This window comes from Podarcis muralis, chromosome Z (assembly GCF_964188315.1).
Source record: "Podarcis muralis chromosome Z, rPodMur119.hap1.1, whole genome shotgun sequence".
Taxonomy (NCBI): Eukaryota; Metazoa; Chordata; class Lepidosauria; order Squamata; family Lacertidae; genus Podarcis; species Podarcis muralis.
The window spans coordinates 33,311,290-33,329,010 of record NC_135673.1 but is presented as its reverse complement, the minus strand read 5'-3'; the positions used below and the strand labels follow the sequence as shown (position 1 = coordinate 33,329,010).

General features: G+C 47.4%; 1 protein-coding gene across 4 annotated transcripts in view; it reads right to left on the bottom strand.

The window, feature by feature from the left end:
* Positions 1 to 1,739: 1,739 nt before the first annotated feature.
* SYTL4 (synaptotagmin like 4) overlaps positions 1,740 to 17,721 on the bottom strand; it is a 35,526-nt gene continuing 19,544 nt past the window's right edge. For all 4 annotated transcript variants that reach the window (XM_077922702.1, XM_077922698.1, XM_077922699.1 and 1 more), the window contains exons 5-17: positions 16,067 to 16,181; positions 14,502 to 14,615; positions 12,291 to 12,396; positions 11,814 to 11,904; positions 11,434 to 11,537; positions 9,924 to 10,010; positions 8,244 to 8,422; positions 6,799 to 6,901; positions 6,529 to 6,690; positions 5,739 to 5,844; positions 5,372 to 5,471; positions 4,643 to 4,851; positions 1,740 to 2,320 (exon numbers count right to left, since the gene is read on the bottom strand). In XM_077922702.1, the coding sequence (XP_077778828.1) occupies positions 2,178 to 2,320; positions 4,643 to 4,851; positions 5,372 to 5,471; positions 5,739 to 5,844; positions 6,529 to 6,690; positions 6,799 to 6,901; positions 8,244 to 8,422; positions 9,924 to 10,010; positions 11,434 to 11,537; positions 11,814 to 11,904; positions 12,291 to 12,396; positions 14,502 to 14,615; positions 16,067 to 16,181 (1,619 nt within the window). In that variant the 3' untranslated portion in view covers positions 1,740 to 2,177. The remainder of the gene's footprint in view (positions 2,321 to 4,642; positions 4,852 to 5,371; positions 5,472 to 5,738; positions 5,845 to 6,528; positions 6,691 to 6,798; positions 6,902 to 8,243; positions 8,423 to 9,923; positions 10,011 to 11,433; positions 11,538 to 11,813; positions 11,905 to 12,290; positions 12,397 to 14,501; positions 14,616 to 16,066; positions 16,182 to 17,721) is intronic.

Here is a 17,721-nt window from a genome sequence, read left to right as displayed (position 1 = left end):
TGTGTGTTTGTGTGTGTGTGTGTGTGTAAAGGTATCACAACCAGAGACAAGACACCAGAGCCCAGAATCAGAGCTCTTCTCTCTTTTTCCAAGAGCAAACCAGCAATCCATGTGGAGAAGGTCCTGCTCTGGTTACAGCTACATTAAGTGGAAGGCACCTTCTCTTCTTTAAAGAGTATACATGTTTCTGCTCACTCCTTATCTCCTTTTAGTCAGTGCAGTGCAGCAGTTAATATACTGAGAATTAAAAGCATACTGGTTGGAACGCCTAGGAATTTGGCACCTCTACAGCAGGCGGAATGAATATAAACCTTTTTTTATTTAGCAAAACCCCACCCATGTTTTACAGCTGAGGAACAGAACACGTGCCAAAAGGTAGTACTTTCTAAAGAGGTATTTTGCTACTTATGGACTCCCACAGCTGGGCTGGTGCTGGTGGGAGAAGCAGTCCAAAAAACATCTCTGGGGAGGACCAGGTTGGCAAAGGCTGTCCTGGAATACCTGAACCCCATCAGCCTTAAAATAATGGGCTGTGTGATGCTCAAATCAATGGGGGGGGGGGAGACATGGTCCTGCATCACCAGCAGGTCTCCACTCCCCCTGTACCTCTATAGTGCTCTACCACATTTATATACCAATAATTGCTAGGCACATTCAGCCAGTGATCAGCTTAGTATTGAGAGTCCTATTGACTTGGTCTGCTCAGAGAGCATCAAGGCAAAGGTACTAGGCTACCTCCTTGCTATGCTGGTTTCCCAGCACAGAGGGTGGTTATTATGGGGAGCATTAAAGAAATACCCAAATCCCCTGCACAAAATTTAAACTGCATTATCTGTTCTCCTGTTCTCAGGACTTCTCACGAAGGAGTGTAGATCTTCTAGTCCTAGTTCCCACTGTGGTGATAAATATGCGCTCTGGATTCTAACCTTTCCAAGCTAGGGGTAAAAGGCTCACATAGCTGAATGTTCTTCCATAAACACACACACACACACACACACACACACACACACACACACACACACACAACCTGCCCCCAAACAAAAGACACTCTCTATATAACAAGCGAAAGGGTTCTTATCTAATTTCTTCTTAATATTGCACCTTCAAGAATCTGAAGGGCTGTTACACAGAAGATGGAACAAATTTACTCTCTTTTGCTCAGGAATGAAGGCCTAGAGCTAATGGGTAGACACTACAAGGAAAACAGACTTTGGCTAAGCGTTACAAGAATGTAGGAAGCTGCCTTATACCTAGTCACGGTCCATCTAGCCCAGCATTTGTCTACACCAGGCATGGCCAAACTTGGCCCTCCAGCTGTTTTGGGACTACAATTCCCATCATCCCTGACCACTGGTCCTGTTAGCTAGGGAGGGTGGGAGTTGTAGTCCCTAAACAGCTGGAGGGCCAAGTTTAGGGATGCCTGGTCTACACTGTCTGGCAGCAGCTCTCTAGGTTTTTAGATAACGGAGTATGTATCTCACAACTTTACCTGGAGATGCTGGGACTGAACATGGGACCTTCTGTTTGCAAGGCAGATGCTCTGCCATCAAGTTACGCCTCTTCCCCAAATATGCATTTCACCATGCCGCCATACCCTCTGGGGGAAAGCCAGAGTCAATGGAACTTGAACTGCATCTCCTCCTCCTCCCTCCTTTCTGTCCATATCATTGAGCACCATGCCTTCATCTCCTGCTAATACAGGAATAAAAAGTAGATATTTAAATTATACAGCTTCCAGCTTCATACACCCAAACTTTATTTCAGTGACCCTTTCTGCTGTGCACAGAACAGAACAGAAGGTGTTAACATTTAAAATCAAGAACAGGATGCAGAGATGCAGTATGTTGCAGAAGGCTTCAGGAGAAAAAGAAAAATAGGAAAGGGAGTTTGAGGGATAAAGAAAATAAGGAAAAATAAGGGATTTTTAAAAGGCACTTTGGCAGGACACCCCCCCCCCGCCCCCCAGGGTCTGCACAGAAAACAATCCCAATAAAATATCCTTGGAACAGACTGCCAAGAACTTCCCTCCAGAACAAGCCAGCTTCAAGGGCCATTTCAAAAGTTAGTTCTATTGCTACACGTGGTACGAAGCCAGGAAGTCTTGTTGCTGCATCCCATAAACTCTCTAGTGCAGTGAACCTGGCCATCATTTGCCTCAAAAGCCAGCTGGAACAAAGTTATGGCCTTGCCCTGGCCATGGTGGGGCGAAGGGGAAGGGTTCCCTCTGCCCACGATCCGGGGTATTTGCGCATCTTCTGCCACAGACTAATCTCCTCTCCGGTAGAATCCATCCAGTCCACCAGTTGGCCATTGCTCATCCCTGAAGAAACAAGTAGTTGAAAGAAAAAAAGGCGAGGTCAGCCAAGTACACAAAATAGCCAAGGTCCATTTTCACCATCCTCACCAACTGATGGAACTGATTTGGTTATCCAAGTATCCCTAGCAAAGTCACAGAGCAGGAGTGGGGGGAACCTGTGGCCCTCCTGGTGCTGTCTGGGCTACAGCTCCCATCAACCCTGCCCCCGCTGGCTATGCTGGCTGGGAATAATGGGAGTCCCAAGAGCATGTTTCTCGTTGCAGATCAGGCCCTGCCTATCTAGACTTGTATTGTCTACTCTGGCAGGCAGCATCTCTCCAGGCAGTCAGGCAATGGTCTTTCCTCACCTTTCACCTGCTACCAAATTAATTTTAGCTGGAGATGCCAGGGACTGAATGCAAAGCAGGTGCTATTCCCATTAGTTATTCCCCCCTCCCCTCCAAAAAAAGTCACAGGACAGGTAAATCATATCTGTGTAATGTTTACATACTTTTTTTTTAACCCACTAGAATGAACATGTGTAATACCCAACATGGGTATAAGCTGTGCACCAGGAGTTCACTAGGCCAGCATGAGCTACAAAATCTGTGAAGGCATTGCTAAACCTGATGTTTTATTTGAGTGCCCAGCCGTGTTCTGTCTTCAGCACTGAAAAGGCTAAAATCACCATGTGTCGCACCTCCATCCCCAAATGTCGTCTACTCAAGTAACACTCCCTCACAAAGAACTGGATTTTGCTTAATAGAGCTGTCCTCAGATAAACTGGGGGCCCTCTTGTTTTAATTCCATGTGGCATTCTTCCCTTTCGTTGCCTGTTTTTCAAGTCTGTTTCAATACAAATTTTCACAGTAAAACGAGAGAGATTGCATCATATCCACACCACTTAAAGCCATCTTATAACATTTCTAACAGTCATGGAGGGTCCTGGGACCTGTACCTTGTTAAGGGTGCTGGGAACTGTAGCTCTGCAAAGCCAGCACCATTAACAAACTACAGTTGCCAGGATTCATTGAGGCGGGGGGGGGAGCTATGACTGTTTAAAATTGTGTAAGAGTGCTTTAATATGGACACTGTGGATGTCTGTAGAGAGAAAGAGAAATGGCCAGAAATGAGGGAGCCCACTATGAAGACCCACCCATACCCTGCTGTGGCCCCTTGGGAGGGCAGCAAGACAAGTACTAGTTGTGCATATTTATTTTCTCATATCTACTTTTTGGCCCATCAACTTCGAATTTAGCTCTCTGCTTGTTATGTATCGAGATTTAGGTTATTTTATTGTAATGTTTAGTGGATGCTACATTTACTGAAGTGTTTATTTTGTCTGACTTGGGTTGAAGTGTTCTGTAACAAGCATACGTTATGCATTTTTGATAATTAAGTTAAACGTTTTATTGGGATCAGATTCAGGTGTTGAGTTCACTGTGGAAAAGCAGCCCGTCAGCTAACGTAAAACTGACTGGAGCCATGGATGGAAAACAGTGGCTGAAAAGACCGGGCCTCATAAAGGAGAATGAAGGAGCAAGAACTTAGGAATGCAGGAAGCTGACTTATGCAGAGTCAGCCCATCGGGTCCATCTAGCTCAGTCATGTCTACATTGCCTGCCAGCGTTTCTCCAGGGTTTCAGGCAGGGGACATTCCTAGCCCTATCAGGAGAGTCCAGGGACTGAAACTGGGATCTTCTATATGCAAGGCAGGTGGTGGTATTTCATCCAGGAATCAAAACTGCACGGTGGTGGATATTTAAATTCCACAGCCTCCAGCTCCACAACTTTATTTCAATGACCCTTTCCCCTGTACACAGAACAGAAGGCAATACCATTTGAAATAAAGAACGCTCTCCAAGCATTCAGGCAGGGAACCTTTCCCAGCCCTTTAATAAAGGAGATGTCAGGGATGGTACCTGGGACCTTCTGCATGCAAAGCGGTGTGCCGACCACTGAACTATGGTCTTTCCCCTAGAACAGGGTTTCCCAAACTTGGGTCTCCAGCTGTTTTTGGACTACAGTTCCCATCATCCCTGACCTAGCTAGGGATGATGGGAGTTGTAGTTAAAAACAACAGCAGCTGGAGTCCCAAATTTGGGGAACTCTGCCCTAGAAGAACCCTACTGCTGCAAAGGAGGCTAGACTGGAGCTGGGAGCTAGGGTTCAGGAGTGCCTCTAGCTTAAGTGGAAGTTTAATTGTCTGCAGTGATTGGCACGGTCCCATTTTTTGAGCAAGTGGGAGGAATAATCCATCTGAAAAAGATAATCTCCATTGATGGGACAGGTGCACCCATGAGCACGCACACAAACACATATGCATGCCCTAAGAAGATTCCTCACCATTCCCAACTCCAAGTCGGACTCCTCCCAAGAAATCGTTGCTGGAAAGGGGCTCCCGGTCCCACACAGTAAGCTCCAGGCAGATGTGCGGCAGCTCTTCAGGGCTGATGTTGTTGTAGACCAAGGTGTGGTTGTAGTGGGGGTTCAGGCTCTTCTTCACGACTGGTGTCTTCCTTTTGGTGGCCTTGTTCCTCAGAGGGAGCAAATACCTGTGGACCAGGGAGGGGGAAATGCCTCTCTCTTATTAAAGAGGCTCCTGCAACCAGGACTTAAAGAAATTGGTAGCTTGGAAGGGGGGGGGTTGAAAACTCAGCATCTTTTGAAGATCTCTCTGCAAATTTCTTGTGCTTAAGCAGCTGCGGAGAGAATTCTCAGCAGCCACAAGAGGGCACCCTGCGAGCGCTTTTCCTGTGACCTGTAAACGCAGGACTATGCGCCGTATGCATAGTTCAAAGTCAAAGTGCTTCTCTTCTAGAAGAATCAGATCCAGCCCCTTTTAAAACTCAGAAGGATTTGCACAGCCCCAAATCAATTGCTACCCAGAGCCAAGCACACTTGTTTCATATTGCTGTGCAAGATACTACATGAAATGCAAAATAATTATTTCTGTAATCAGATGCACACACAACCCCTGTGGTACCTGGGCAGGGCAACAATTAACTGTAAACCCTCAGTCTACAGCCTCCTTTCCACCCATCACACAGTTTTAGCAAGCTCCCATTTGCTCACCCCTTGACAAAGCTGTCAGATGTCCCTCCAGATTTGGCTGCTGTCAAGTTCTTGGCCTCTTTGATCCAGACCTGAAGTTCACCGCCATCTTCCTTTTTGCCTAACAAAGAGACCCCTGTGATGAGAATGAACGGCAGGAGTTCCCCAGTCCCAAAGCTTCCTCTAACTAGGGTGGTATGAAAGCCACGCTACCAACCACACAGAACCGGAAAAGCCGATTGTTAGCAGAATTTAAGTCAAGTTTCTAGACCTTATGGAGTTTGGGAAAGGTTTGGATATGAATAAAGAGGAAAACCAGACAGCTGCCCCGTGTATGGTTTCTGTTGCATTCAGAGGGAAAACTGGTTGCGTTACACTGAATCTTCACCTTTTCTTCCGTTTCCTGCATTGGCATGCTTAGCAGGTGGAATGAACTTCAAAGAAACCACCAATTCGCCTTTGTATTGAGGAGAAGCAGATGAGTCTGCAGCATTCTAGGACAGGAATGGGCAATGATAAATATTAGCACATCATTAATAACAGGGTTGTACAACCAATCAGATTCCTGCAGGATTTACTGATGCAAGGAGATGACACTGAGATGGCTCTGAGTAAGATATGGAGGAGGGGGCTATTCTGCGGCAGGTTCTACAGATGGGGTGGAGGGTTTTCTAAAGTGGCTGTGAAGGGAAATGAATTAGAGGATACATATACATATATATATAGGCAGGGAGGAGTGGCTCAAAGAATACATAATGCCTCCACCCTTTCAGTGTCAAAATTGGCATTCCCAGGACGGCTTGCAAAGAGAACAAACAAAACATATTTTAAAAAGTAATCGAACCAAGAACATTATAGAACAATCCCTGAGCCAAAAAAATTCTTCTGCAGCTTCAAAGAATTAAAATATTGAGAAAAGAAGCAATTAAAATGATTGAAAATGTGCGAAAATGGGAGAGATCTTCACCTGCAACTGGAATTACAACAAAACTGGTGGCAAGGAAGATTCCCTGTTTGTTATTTAAACCAAAACCGCAGCTGAACACAGAGGCAATGACCTAGAACTAGAAGCTTGAGAACCGAGTTTAGCAAGACTTCCTGGAGCTCCCAAGAAACCTGTTTCAGCTGAAGCTGCATGATGGGGGGACCACGGAAGCAAGCAGTGGGGTGGGGCAAACCTTGCCATGCAGGGGGAGGCACTCCTCCAATGGGCTCTCAAAGTTCCAGGTGTCCATCGGGACCTCCACCTCTCCCAAGAAAGTGTTCCGGCCAAAACGGTCGTGGTGCCAGACAGAGAACTGCAAGGTCCTCGTCAGCAGGAGGGCCTTGCTGATCTCATACTGCAAGAAAACGAAAAAGAGAGGGTGCATATTTAGCAAGGATAGCTTCCACAGAGGACCACAACCTACACAAGCCTGGCTAGCCCCCTGCCCACAACTCTCAGACACCTTGAGCAGCTCGTTGTACAGTGGGTTGATGGTGTTCCGTTTGATGGTGGTTTTCCGCTTCCCTGAGCGGGATTTGTCCGGGAGGAGGTATGTCTTCACATACCTGCGAGAGACAAAACATGTAGGTTTACACCTTGCCCAGTTATCTCCCTTTCCTTCCATGGTCCCACCCACCTCTGTTTAATGGTGATGAGACTGGCGAAGCAGGCAGCTTTGGATAAAATGGCCGTGCAATTGCATTGGTGTGCTGAGAGGCGGGATGTATCCACACAGTGAGTCCTTACAAAAAACAACTATTTGCTGAGGGCCACCCCCACCCCCCAAAACCCCACATTTTTAGATGGTTCACACTGGTGTGTGAAACACTTCAACTACAGATTGCAGCCCTCCTCGTGATTACTCTTAATGTAGTGCATTGGGCTAAAACTGGGGAAACCAGAGATAAGACCCCAGCAGCCTCAGTCATGAAAACCACCAGGTGGCCTTGAATCACTCACCATCTCAACGTAAACTATTTTGCTAAAAATGGGGCAAGGGCTGGAGAAGAAGGTGAGAACACTGTTAGCTGTCCTTGGAGGAATGGCAGGATAAAAAAATGTGATAAATCCATAAATGCAAATTGGCATATTTTAAAATATAATACAGTGCCTTTATCCAAAAATGCATTTGAGGGTGCTGTACACACTTCGTCTTGCATAACTATTCTGTCTTGGAAGCACAGCACTGCAATTTTGTCCCCAAAGCAGCCCACATTTAACCATGCTAAAAGAGTGTTTGATTAAAATGTGTGTTCGTTCGTTCAAAGCGCTTTTACACCTGCTTTTGATTCCTCTTAAATTAAAAATTATACAACAAATGAAAAAGTACACGTGAACACACCAGAACTCAATTTCAGGCATCACATTAAGAAAAGAACCACACACATGGTTTGCATTCACCCTAGTTTAGAACCAAACCTAGCCCATAGCTGAGCTTTCAAATAAATCTAGGAAACACATGGTTTACAACTGGTTGTCTGCTTTTGCTTTCTACCTCCTGTCTCTAGGAGGAAGAGCAACTGATGCTGCAATTACACTTCTAAACTATAGTCAAGCTTCCTCAGCTACCAGTGGCGTAGCGTGGGTTGTCAGCACCCGGGGCAAGGCAAGTAATTTGCGCCACCTAACCCGTGGATTTGCACCCCTTAACCCGTGGATTTGCGCCCCCTAACCCTAACCACCAGATGTTGTGCCCGGTGCGGCCGCCCCCCCTGCACCCCCCATGCTACGCCACTGTCAGCTACTAATCTGTACCATGTCCAAACCAACCCACTTAATTTGTTGCTACGGGTTGGAAACCAAACCACTTATTCCTGTCCTACTGCTAGGTGTAAGCTCACCCACATAAGCAGGAGAGTCCAATGTCCCTCCTCCCCACACATCCAGCACAAGACGATGCACACTCACGGGTTGGAGCGCTTCTTGGCCTCGTCAGCAAAGGCCAGCTGGCGACACTCCTTCACGTGGATGAAGAGGGTCTGCACCTTCTGCTCATAGCTCAGGGAGAAGGCAATTTCTCCCGTAACACAGACATTGCCAAAGTCGCCCGCCTCGCTGTAGATACTGACCATGCTTCCCAAAGTGCTCTGAGAAAAGAAAAGAAGCAGCATCGTTTACCATCCACTGAATTCTGCCTTCCTGGCCCAGATTCAACCAATGTCACCATGAGATTCTGCTGCACGTGCAGACCGGCTACTGTAACCAACTCCGAAAGGTTTTTAACCAAAATGTTCAACCTACATTTCCACCCGTAAAGTGGGGGCAGCGTTCAGTCTGTTGTAGCAAAACAACGGGGCAGTTAAAAGATTAGGAGGGGGGGGGGGTTATTGTTTTAATTATTTGCTTGTGTTTTTAACTTGCATTTTTATCCTGTGATCCACCCTTAGATCTTGTGATGAAGGGCGGTATATAAATAATAAGAACAACAACAATAATAAATTTGGCACAGCGTAATTTGTTCAGGAGGTGAGAAGGCCTCTGATCCTTGAAAGTTTATGCTGCTTTAAAAATCTGTTCATCCTTGAGGTCCCAACACAGCTTTCGTTTTTAGTTTCAATCCCATCATTGAATTCCACCACTTCCTGCATGGATAGGAAGAGTGACTGTCCTATCTGACAGCAACAGAGGCAAAGAAGCCCCCCTATCCTTGAGATCACCTATCTTAATCCAGCTGCGCTAACAGGGGAAGAGCCGTAGCTCAGTAGTAGGGCAGCTGCTTTGCATGCATCTCCAGGTAGGACTGGGAATATCTGTCTGAAACCCTGGAGAGCTTCTGCCAGTCAGCGTAGTAGACAACACTGAGCAAGATAGACCAGTGGTCAGACTCAGCATCAGGCAGTTTTCCTGTGACATATTAAGCTGACCCACTGAGTTACGGCGCATTTGCTTTATGAATGAAATTCTACTGTCGGTTTTGTGCTGTTCACCACCACGATCTATTCCCCTCACCTTGTAATGCTGATGGTTTAGACCACGGGTGTCAAACACAAGGCCCGCGGGCCGAATCCGGCCCACCAGACCTCGTCATGTGGCCCGTGTAGCCGCCGCTGGCCGCCAGCCTTCACCAGTTATTCTGGTGTTGTTGTTTTTTTGACATAAGAAAGCCGCCTCTTCAGCGCATGCGCGGCAGCCTACAAGCCAGAGAACATCTGCCCTCTAGCGGCTCCGGCCGTTCTACACAGGAAACCTCCACTTTACATGCATTCAGGAAACCTCCACTTGTTTTTATATTGAGCGCATGCCATAGTCCTACAGATACAACCGGCCCTTTGAGGGTGACCAAACTGCTGATGCGGCCCCCGATGAATTTGAGTTTGACACCCCTGGTTTAGACTTTTTTTGTAAATAGAATGTATTGTAATAAATAAATATCTTGGGCTTGATAGGAATGCAGAAGGAGGAACATTATGCTCTGTAAGCCAAGTATGGAGAACCCATGTCACCCTCTAGAGATTTCTGGGACCACATTTCCCATCAGTCTTGACCATTGGTCATGGTGCCTGGGGGCTGATGGGAGCTGGAGTCCCACAGGTTCCCCACCCTTCTTCAAAAGAGTCCTAGGCAACAGGCACCGGTACTGGGACCTACCGAAGATGTACCGCTACGCATGCTGCATCTGGCTGTCCTTCTCCTGTGAATCTCTACCAGGCTGTCTATGTCCTCCTCTTCCTCTTCCTAGAGAAGAAAACACACACAGCTGAGCTTCATCCTAAACAGCATCAGCACAACTTCCCGAAGGGAAGACTGCTGGCTCAGTCTGCAGCCCCAGACAAGTTCAAAAGTCCCCCAGCTCATCACCGCCCTCCTCCAGTGTCTTGTTTTATGAGCTATTGAGTGCATCTTTATTTTGCATATCATCACTTCTTTTTACAGCTGTGCTTATGCCCCCAGGTCAAAAGGATCTCTTGACTGTGTCATATGAAATGAGAAACCACCCAGCCAAATGAGCTGCTAAGCTGCATCTATGCACCACCTCCAAAAGCAAAGACAGAGGTTCCTTCACCAAAATACTGACATAGCCACAGCAGGAGCTCTTGGAAGTTCAACACCCCGGGTGGTTGTGAGGGTTGCCTCTCTAATTGGGCTGGTCCTGCTTAAGGAACAGCCTCCCCCTTTATGTCCCATAACGGTATCTTTTTTAGACTCAAGGAAGTCCATTAATACTACCCCTACATCAAATATCCCCAGGACGCAGAGAGCGCTTCTCAGTATTTGACTCTGCAACAACCTTCCGTAACATTGGTGTGGGAAATCTCAAGCCACCCCCCCCTCTCCCCAAGCCACACCACTTCAGTGGAGTGCATTGTTTGGAGGTCTTCCTGCACTCCAGCAGAATCCTCAGTACAGAGGTACCTCTGGTTGCAAACAGGATTCGTTCCGGAGGCCCATTCACAACATGACAAGAGCGCAACCCACAGCGGCGCATCTGCGCACGCGCAGGTTGCAATTCGCCGCTTCTGTGCATGCGCGTGACGTCATTTTGCGTGTCTGCGCATGCGCGAGCAGTGAAACCCGGAAGTAACCCTTTCCGGTACTTCCGGGTCACCGCAGGACGTAACGTGAAAGAACGTAACATGAAGTGGACATAACATGAGGTATGACTGTAACCTGAATCTCTGAAATGCCTTATAAAAGGCAGGAGACAAGGTGAATCACCAGCAAGGGGAAGAAAAGAAACCCCACCCTCTAAGGTGGAGGAAAGCCTCCCCCTTCCTACCTAAACAGTGTCAGCAGCATGAGGGAAGGAATGGAAGCTGATGCCCAAGGGGGGGGGGGACCAAAATCTCAGGTTCTGGCTTTAAGAGCACTAAACCAGCATCACCTGTGAGCACTACAGGTACAGCCAGTCTGGGGGGCGGGGGGGGGGCTTCTCCTACACGAGGAGGCAAATCTGCATGGCTCTGCCATAGGCGTGCCATCTTAAAAATGTTCAGTGTCCTCTGGGGGTCTCTGGTGAATTAGCCTACTGCATAAAGGTAAAATAAACATTTTTTTTGCTCTGCCCACTTTTGCTTCTGGGCCTACCTACCACTGACACCTGGCTCCCCTGAAGGGAATGTGGGCCTCAGGCTAAAAAAGGCTCCCTTAGGAGACTCACCATTTCAACGTTGAGGCCTGGGACTGATTTGCTTCTGTCTCCTAGAGGCCCACTTTCAATAACAGGCTCCTCTGGTCGCAGGTCAATCACTGACTTTGTGTATTCTGTGACAGAAGTAGGTCAGGAGAAGAGAGAGCTACTGCTTTTAGCATGATAGAGCCAAGAGGTCACAGAACCACTACTCAAACCTAACCCTTTATCTACCACCACCACCATCCCAATCCAAGAGGATTTTCCCAAACAGGTGCTTGTCCAAACTTCCTTTGAAGAAGGTTCATGGCTGAGTTAGGATCTGAACGTGGATCTCTCCAGTTTAAATACAGCAGCTTAACCACTGCACCACCCTGGCCAGCATAACATTGCATCTAAGGGTCTTTTACCTGAAGGCCTCTGAACTCTCCTGGGATTCTTCTTGAACAAGGTTTCATTCTCATCAGCTGAAGCTGCACCATGGACCCCCAAACGAGCGTCCTAGGAAAGAATACGCCAACATCACAAAAACATAAACAAGACCCTCACACAACCACCATCCCACACACTGGTCTGCAGGTAGAAAGAATAAGGAAATCTGATTCCCAAAAGCATTTGTTCAGCCCAAGCTTTAGGACAAGCGGCAAAGGCTGTTTGGTACTTTTGAGTCCAGCAGCTTTAGATGTGCAGATGAGTTACGATAGCCCACCCTACACTCTGCCAATCAATGCAACCAACAATGACCAATGTGAAAAAGGTTGGGGTGCCCTGGAAAGGGAAAGTCCTGCATTTCCCAAGACACCTGCCGCCATATGACAGTGCCCAAGCACGTGCAAAGAAACCTGTTGTTTCAGCAAGCCACATGCAAAGCAGCAGTGCAAACCTACACCATCTGAATCGGAGGGGAGAGCCTCTCTGAAGCGGCTGGGGAGCGTCAGGCTGGATGCATTGGACCCTGAAGGGCTGATAGCTTTTGTCCTCTCTTGTTGAGGGCTGCAAAGAAACAAAAAGCAGGGAGATCATAAGAACATCTTTCCTGGAGCAGACCAAGGACATTCATCTCTCTGAACAGGGCACCCTCCAGACTTGTTTTCTGCAATGCATCATCAATGCAATAATAGCGAATTAGTGATCTGCACATTGTTCTGCTCTATTAGTAGCTCTGCTCCGTTTCCTCGATGTTATCACACGACTGCTATCTGAAGGGTGCTCTTGCTCTATAGCACAGCCAAAGCAGAACCAATAAGAAATTCCTGGAACATTTGTGGGAGGAAGAGCAGAAAGCTTATATGCGAGGATTGGAAATGGAAAAGTATGTCTGCCTGGAAATTTCTGGAGTCACACTGAGAATGGGATCAGCTGAGGCACAGAAGAAGAAAAACCACTAACCCAGGGGTCTGCAACCTTTAAGACAAAAAGAGCCACTTGGACCCGTTTCCGAAGAAAAAAACAACTGGGAGCCGCAAAACCATTGCGACATTTAAAACAAATATATCTCCAGAGCCGCGATCTGACAGCGGGAAGGTGACTAACGCACGCACCGCCCCCATGCAACGTCACAGCCAGTACAGCGCCCGCCACAGTGGGGAGTGTCGGGGCGCAAAATGCACCTCCTCCCCTCGCTAGTATTCGCCTCGGAGCCGCGGCAAAGATGTAAAAGAGCCACATGCGGCTCCGGAGCCGCGGGTTGCAGACCCCTGCACTAACCCTTCCATTTAGCAACAACTGTAAACCTGCATGAATTTAGGCGATCCCCTTTTAAAGCCTTAGCCAACTGCCACATGTTGTGCAGCAACGAATTCCATAAATTGAGAAGTGCATTGGGTCAATAGATCTTTCCTTTTGTCTGTTTCAGCCTTCCCCCACCTGTACGCCCCCCCCCCAGATGTTTCTGGACTCCTGCTCTCATCAGCCCCACCTAAGATCAGGAATTGATGGGAGTTGTAGTCCAACAATATCTAGAAGGCTGGTCAGGATGGGAAAGGAGGCTGGTCAATGCTTTATCTGTAGTATTACCGGAGGCAGAAAATAAAACTCTGCTTTCTTTCTCTGCACCATGCATAAAGTTATTTCCCAGCATGAGTTCACTGAGGACCACCCCAAAAGCAGAGGCACAGGTTCTGCAGGCAATATCCTGACCCCCAGCAAGCCACCCCAACCCACGCATTCGGTATATGAAAGGGTTAGGGAGGAAAGTCTGAAAAGGGCTTTTGTCTCCCCCAACTTACCTCCCTTTTCTCTCCCTCTAATCAAACCTCATCCATTCCTCTTCCCCCAGATTTAACAGCCTAGAATGCCTCAACACATTTAACAGCCTAGAATGCTCCTGTGATTCTAAAGCAGCACATTCTAAAACAAGGATGGCTCTCTCCCACCAGAAGTTCATAGCATCATAGAGTTGGAAGGGACCCCAAGGGCCATCTAGTCCAACCCCCTGCAATGCAGGAATCTCAACTAGAACATGGCGGGTGGCTATCCAACCAGATAGGGAAAAGGCACAATGCAACCTCCATTATCTAGGCTATCCACTAGTTCACTAAATAGAAGTGACATTCATAGGTTATCATAGCAAGTCGTATCGCAGAGGAGATTTACATGAAGTTGATATGGCTCTCTCTACGTTTAACTTGCTGCAAGCAAACCAGGTGAGAAAAAGCTGAAGGGCACATAAAAGGCAGTCTGTGTGCACCCTCCATCTCAGCAAATAAAGAAATTAACTGTGGTGGAAAGCACTGCTCAAGCAGTGCAGGAATTGTCCTATGGTACCTCTGGATTCCATCACCCTATGGTTCTTTTCAAACATTCAAAAGGCACTACAGAAAACAAGTGAATTGCATCATGTCACAAACCGCTGGCATAAAAATGATTGCTCATTCTGAAAAGTGGTGTTTTTGGATATTAGTAAGAATCAACTGGCTGGAGAAAATAACTAGTTTTAGAGAGCATTGTTGTTGGACTTCCAGCTCCCATCAGCTCCAGCCAGCACGGTCAATGGTCAGAAATTATTAGGGTTGTGTTCAGCAACTCTAGGAGAGCCACAGATTCCCCTACAGATTGGGATATACACCTTATAGGAATTGGAACTGGTCTTTTCAAACCTGGGGCCAGGAGCTGTAGGAGAAGAGACAGTGCGGAAGCCATCCAGACTCATGTTCTCAGTGGATTCTGTGTCACTCCTTGCATCTCGGAGCTCCAAGTGATCAGGGGTCAAGCTGGAAGAAACAGTCTAGACAGGTGAACGGCAATAAGGGGCTTGGTGGAAGAGCCCAAGTTCAATCCCTGGCATCTCTAGTTCAAAGGATCAGGCAGCAGAGAACACAAAGTCATAGGAAGCTGTCTCATCCAAAGTCAAATCATTGATGTACCCAGCTCATCACTGTCTACACCAGATGTGGAGAACATTGCGCAAGAAGAACTCTATTATCTCAGTAGAAAAGCTGTTGGGGGTCTCTGTTCCGGTAATAGGTGGGGGAGGAGGAGACATACAACACACTCATCATACACAAGGCTATTTTCCATGAAATGTGCAGCATATTTCATCAATGCACAGCTGAACGGCAGACCTTGCCTTCTTACAGCTATTCTAAACCTCTGGTCTTAAAATGCAATTGCATCCTGAAAACGGCCTGCATGCAAATGCAAAATGCATAGGTAAAGGTAAAGGGACCCCTGACCATTAGGTCCGGTCATGGCCGACTCTGGGGTTGCGGTGCTCATCTCGCTTTATTGGCCGAGGGAGCTGGCGTACAGCTTCCAGGTTATGTGGCCAGCATGACTAAGCCACTTCTGGTGAACCAGAGCAGCGCACAGAAACGCCATTTACCTTCCCGCTGGAGCGGTACCTATTAATCTACTTGCACTTTGATGTGCTTTCGAACTGCTAGGTTGGCAGGAGCAGGGAGCAAGCAACGGGAGCTCACCCCGTCACGGAGATTCGAACCACCGACCTTCTAATCGGCAAGCCCTAGGCTCTGTGGTTTAACCCACAGTGCCACCCGCGTCCCAAAATGCATAGGCCAGTGCTTTTCAACCAATGTGCTGTAGCAACACTGGCCTCTGTCCCTCTTTCCTTCCTTCCCATCCTTTGATGCCCTCCTGCATCTCTGCCTCCCAAAGGCTTGATTGGCTGTTCATTGCAGCAGCCCTGGCTACAAACTCCCCAGGCAAATGGTGCCTCTGGGGCTGGCCAGGAGCTGCTACCCAAGCCCCTGTGGGGCAGTGTGAAGAAGCACCTCTCTTTGGGAGCGGGCTGGGCAACTCAGAGACCATGGGTTGCAGAAGTGGCTGCTCAGAGGACTCCCAAGGAGAGGGGAGAAGAGAGGAGGCTGAGCGAACACTCAACAAGGGAGGGTGTTCAAAAAGTGGTGAAGGGCTGCCAGCCCTGCAGGCAAGGGGTAATATAACTGGGTTCCTGAGCCCCGCAGGGGTGCTGCAGAAAGAATGTAGTTGGTCAAGGGAGCTGTGGAATCAAAAAGGTTGAAAACCTCTGGCATATACACTTCCTGCATACTTGAAGGAATGTAAGTATGCGGATATTTTCCCTTAATGTGCTTTGATCTTTGATATTCACTGCTGCTAGTGAGAGGGATGAAACAGAGTCCCGTTGCTGCAACAGCCCCAGCATGGCGGAGCAAGAAGTGGTGGGTGGGAGAGAGAGAGTCACCTGGGATCCTTGTGTTGCTGCTGGGGACTCTTTGGTGCTGCCTTGGAGGAACCTTTGGTATCGGTGAGCTGGGCCTTCTGCAGAAGAGCTTGCCCTGCTGTCTCCCTTTTGTTAGCTAAAAGAGAAGGGATAAAAATAACAAACCTTTTAGGGTCAATGCACACATACTGGGAGCAGTCCCCATTTATTCATGACATTTCCACCTCACCTTCCCCCCACAAGGAGCTCAAGGTTGTACACAGGAAGCATCTTCCACCCAACTAACAACCTTGAGAGGTAGGTTCATTCAATAGTTAACATTTATATAAAGGTAACGGTAAAGGTAAAGGACCCCTGATAGTTAAGTCCAGTCGCGAACGACTCTGGAGTTGCGGTGCTCATCTCGTTTTAGAGACCGAGGGAGCCGGCGTTTGTCTGCAGACAGTTTTTCTGGGTCATGTGGCCAGCATGACTAAGCCGCTTCTGGCGAAACCAGAGCAGCGTACAGAAACACCATTTACCTTCCCGCTGAATCAGTACCTATTTATCTACTTGCACTTTTTGGTGTGTTTTTGAACTGCTAGGAGCTGGGACCAAGCAATGGGAGCTCATCCTGTTGCGGGGATTCAAACCGCAGATCTTCCGATTGGCAAGCCCTAGGCTCAGTGGTTTAGACCACAGAGCCACCCGCATCAAACCCAGTTCATTCAGTGGCTATATATAGTGCAGAGCTAGCCAATCTGTAGCCCTCCATATATTGTCAAAAACACCACTCCCATCATCCTAGGAACTTGGCAATTAGGAGGAAATGGAAGCTTCTGCAAAGTTGGAATCTTTGAGTGGGGGGAGTGATTTTTTCAAATATATTTTTTGGCCTCATTAACTGTTAACACCAAAGCAAACCATGACTTAGGAGTGAATGAATAAGCAAACAAGTTGATGCTTGGGGGTGCGGGAGGTTCAGCTGCTTTGCTCCTCCCTGTTCCTGCTGCTGCCACACTAGCAGGAATTAAGCCATGGTTTGGCTTAGCATTACATCTGTACTCAGGCTTATGGTTTGTCTCGTTCCAGACAGACCACAAATTGTGCCCAGTATTATTTTTTTGGGGTGAGCTTGTGGTCACAATTTGTTTGGGGGAGACAAACCATAAGCACAGGTTCAGGTGTGCCAAACCATGGCTTAGCTTCCAGTGGCGCAGCAGCAATACAAACAGGGAAGGAGCAAAACAACCACAGATTTCTGACTGCTCACCAGCACACTTGCTTGTTCAGGCTAAAGCATCATTTGCCATAATGTTATGCGCAAACAAGGCTACTGTCTATAGTCTAGAAAACTGGTTAATGCAGTTATTGTGGAACCAGTGTTATAGAAAGTTGAATAGTGTTAAGAGACCATTAGAGCAGAAAGGAGCCAGGAGGGGGGGGAATTCTGAGGGACCCACCCAGAAGCTAGACTGAGCAATGTAAATGGATAAATACAGAATAAAACACAGTAGCTGAACAAAAGAATACAATACAGTAGCTGACAGAGTTTCTCTCGGCTTATTTGCTGGCTTTTCAAACTTTTTTTTTCTAAAATCATTTTCTCAAATGATTTCCTCAAATGATGTTTAACTTGGTGTCTTCCTAAAACTGCAAGCAAAGAATAATTTGTTTCAGAAAAACTTGGTCCAAGG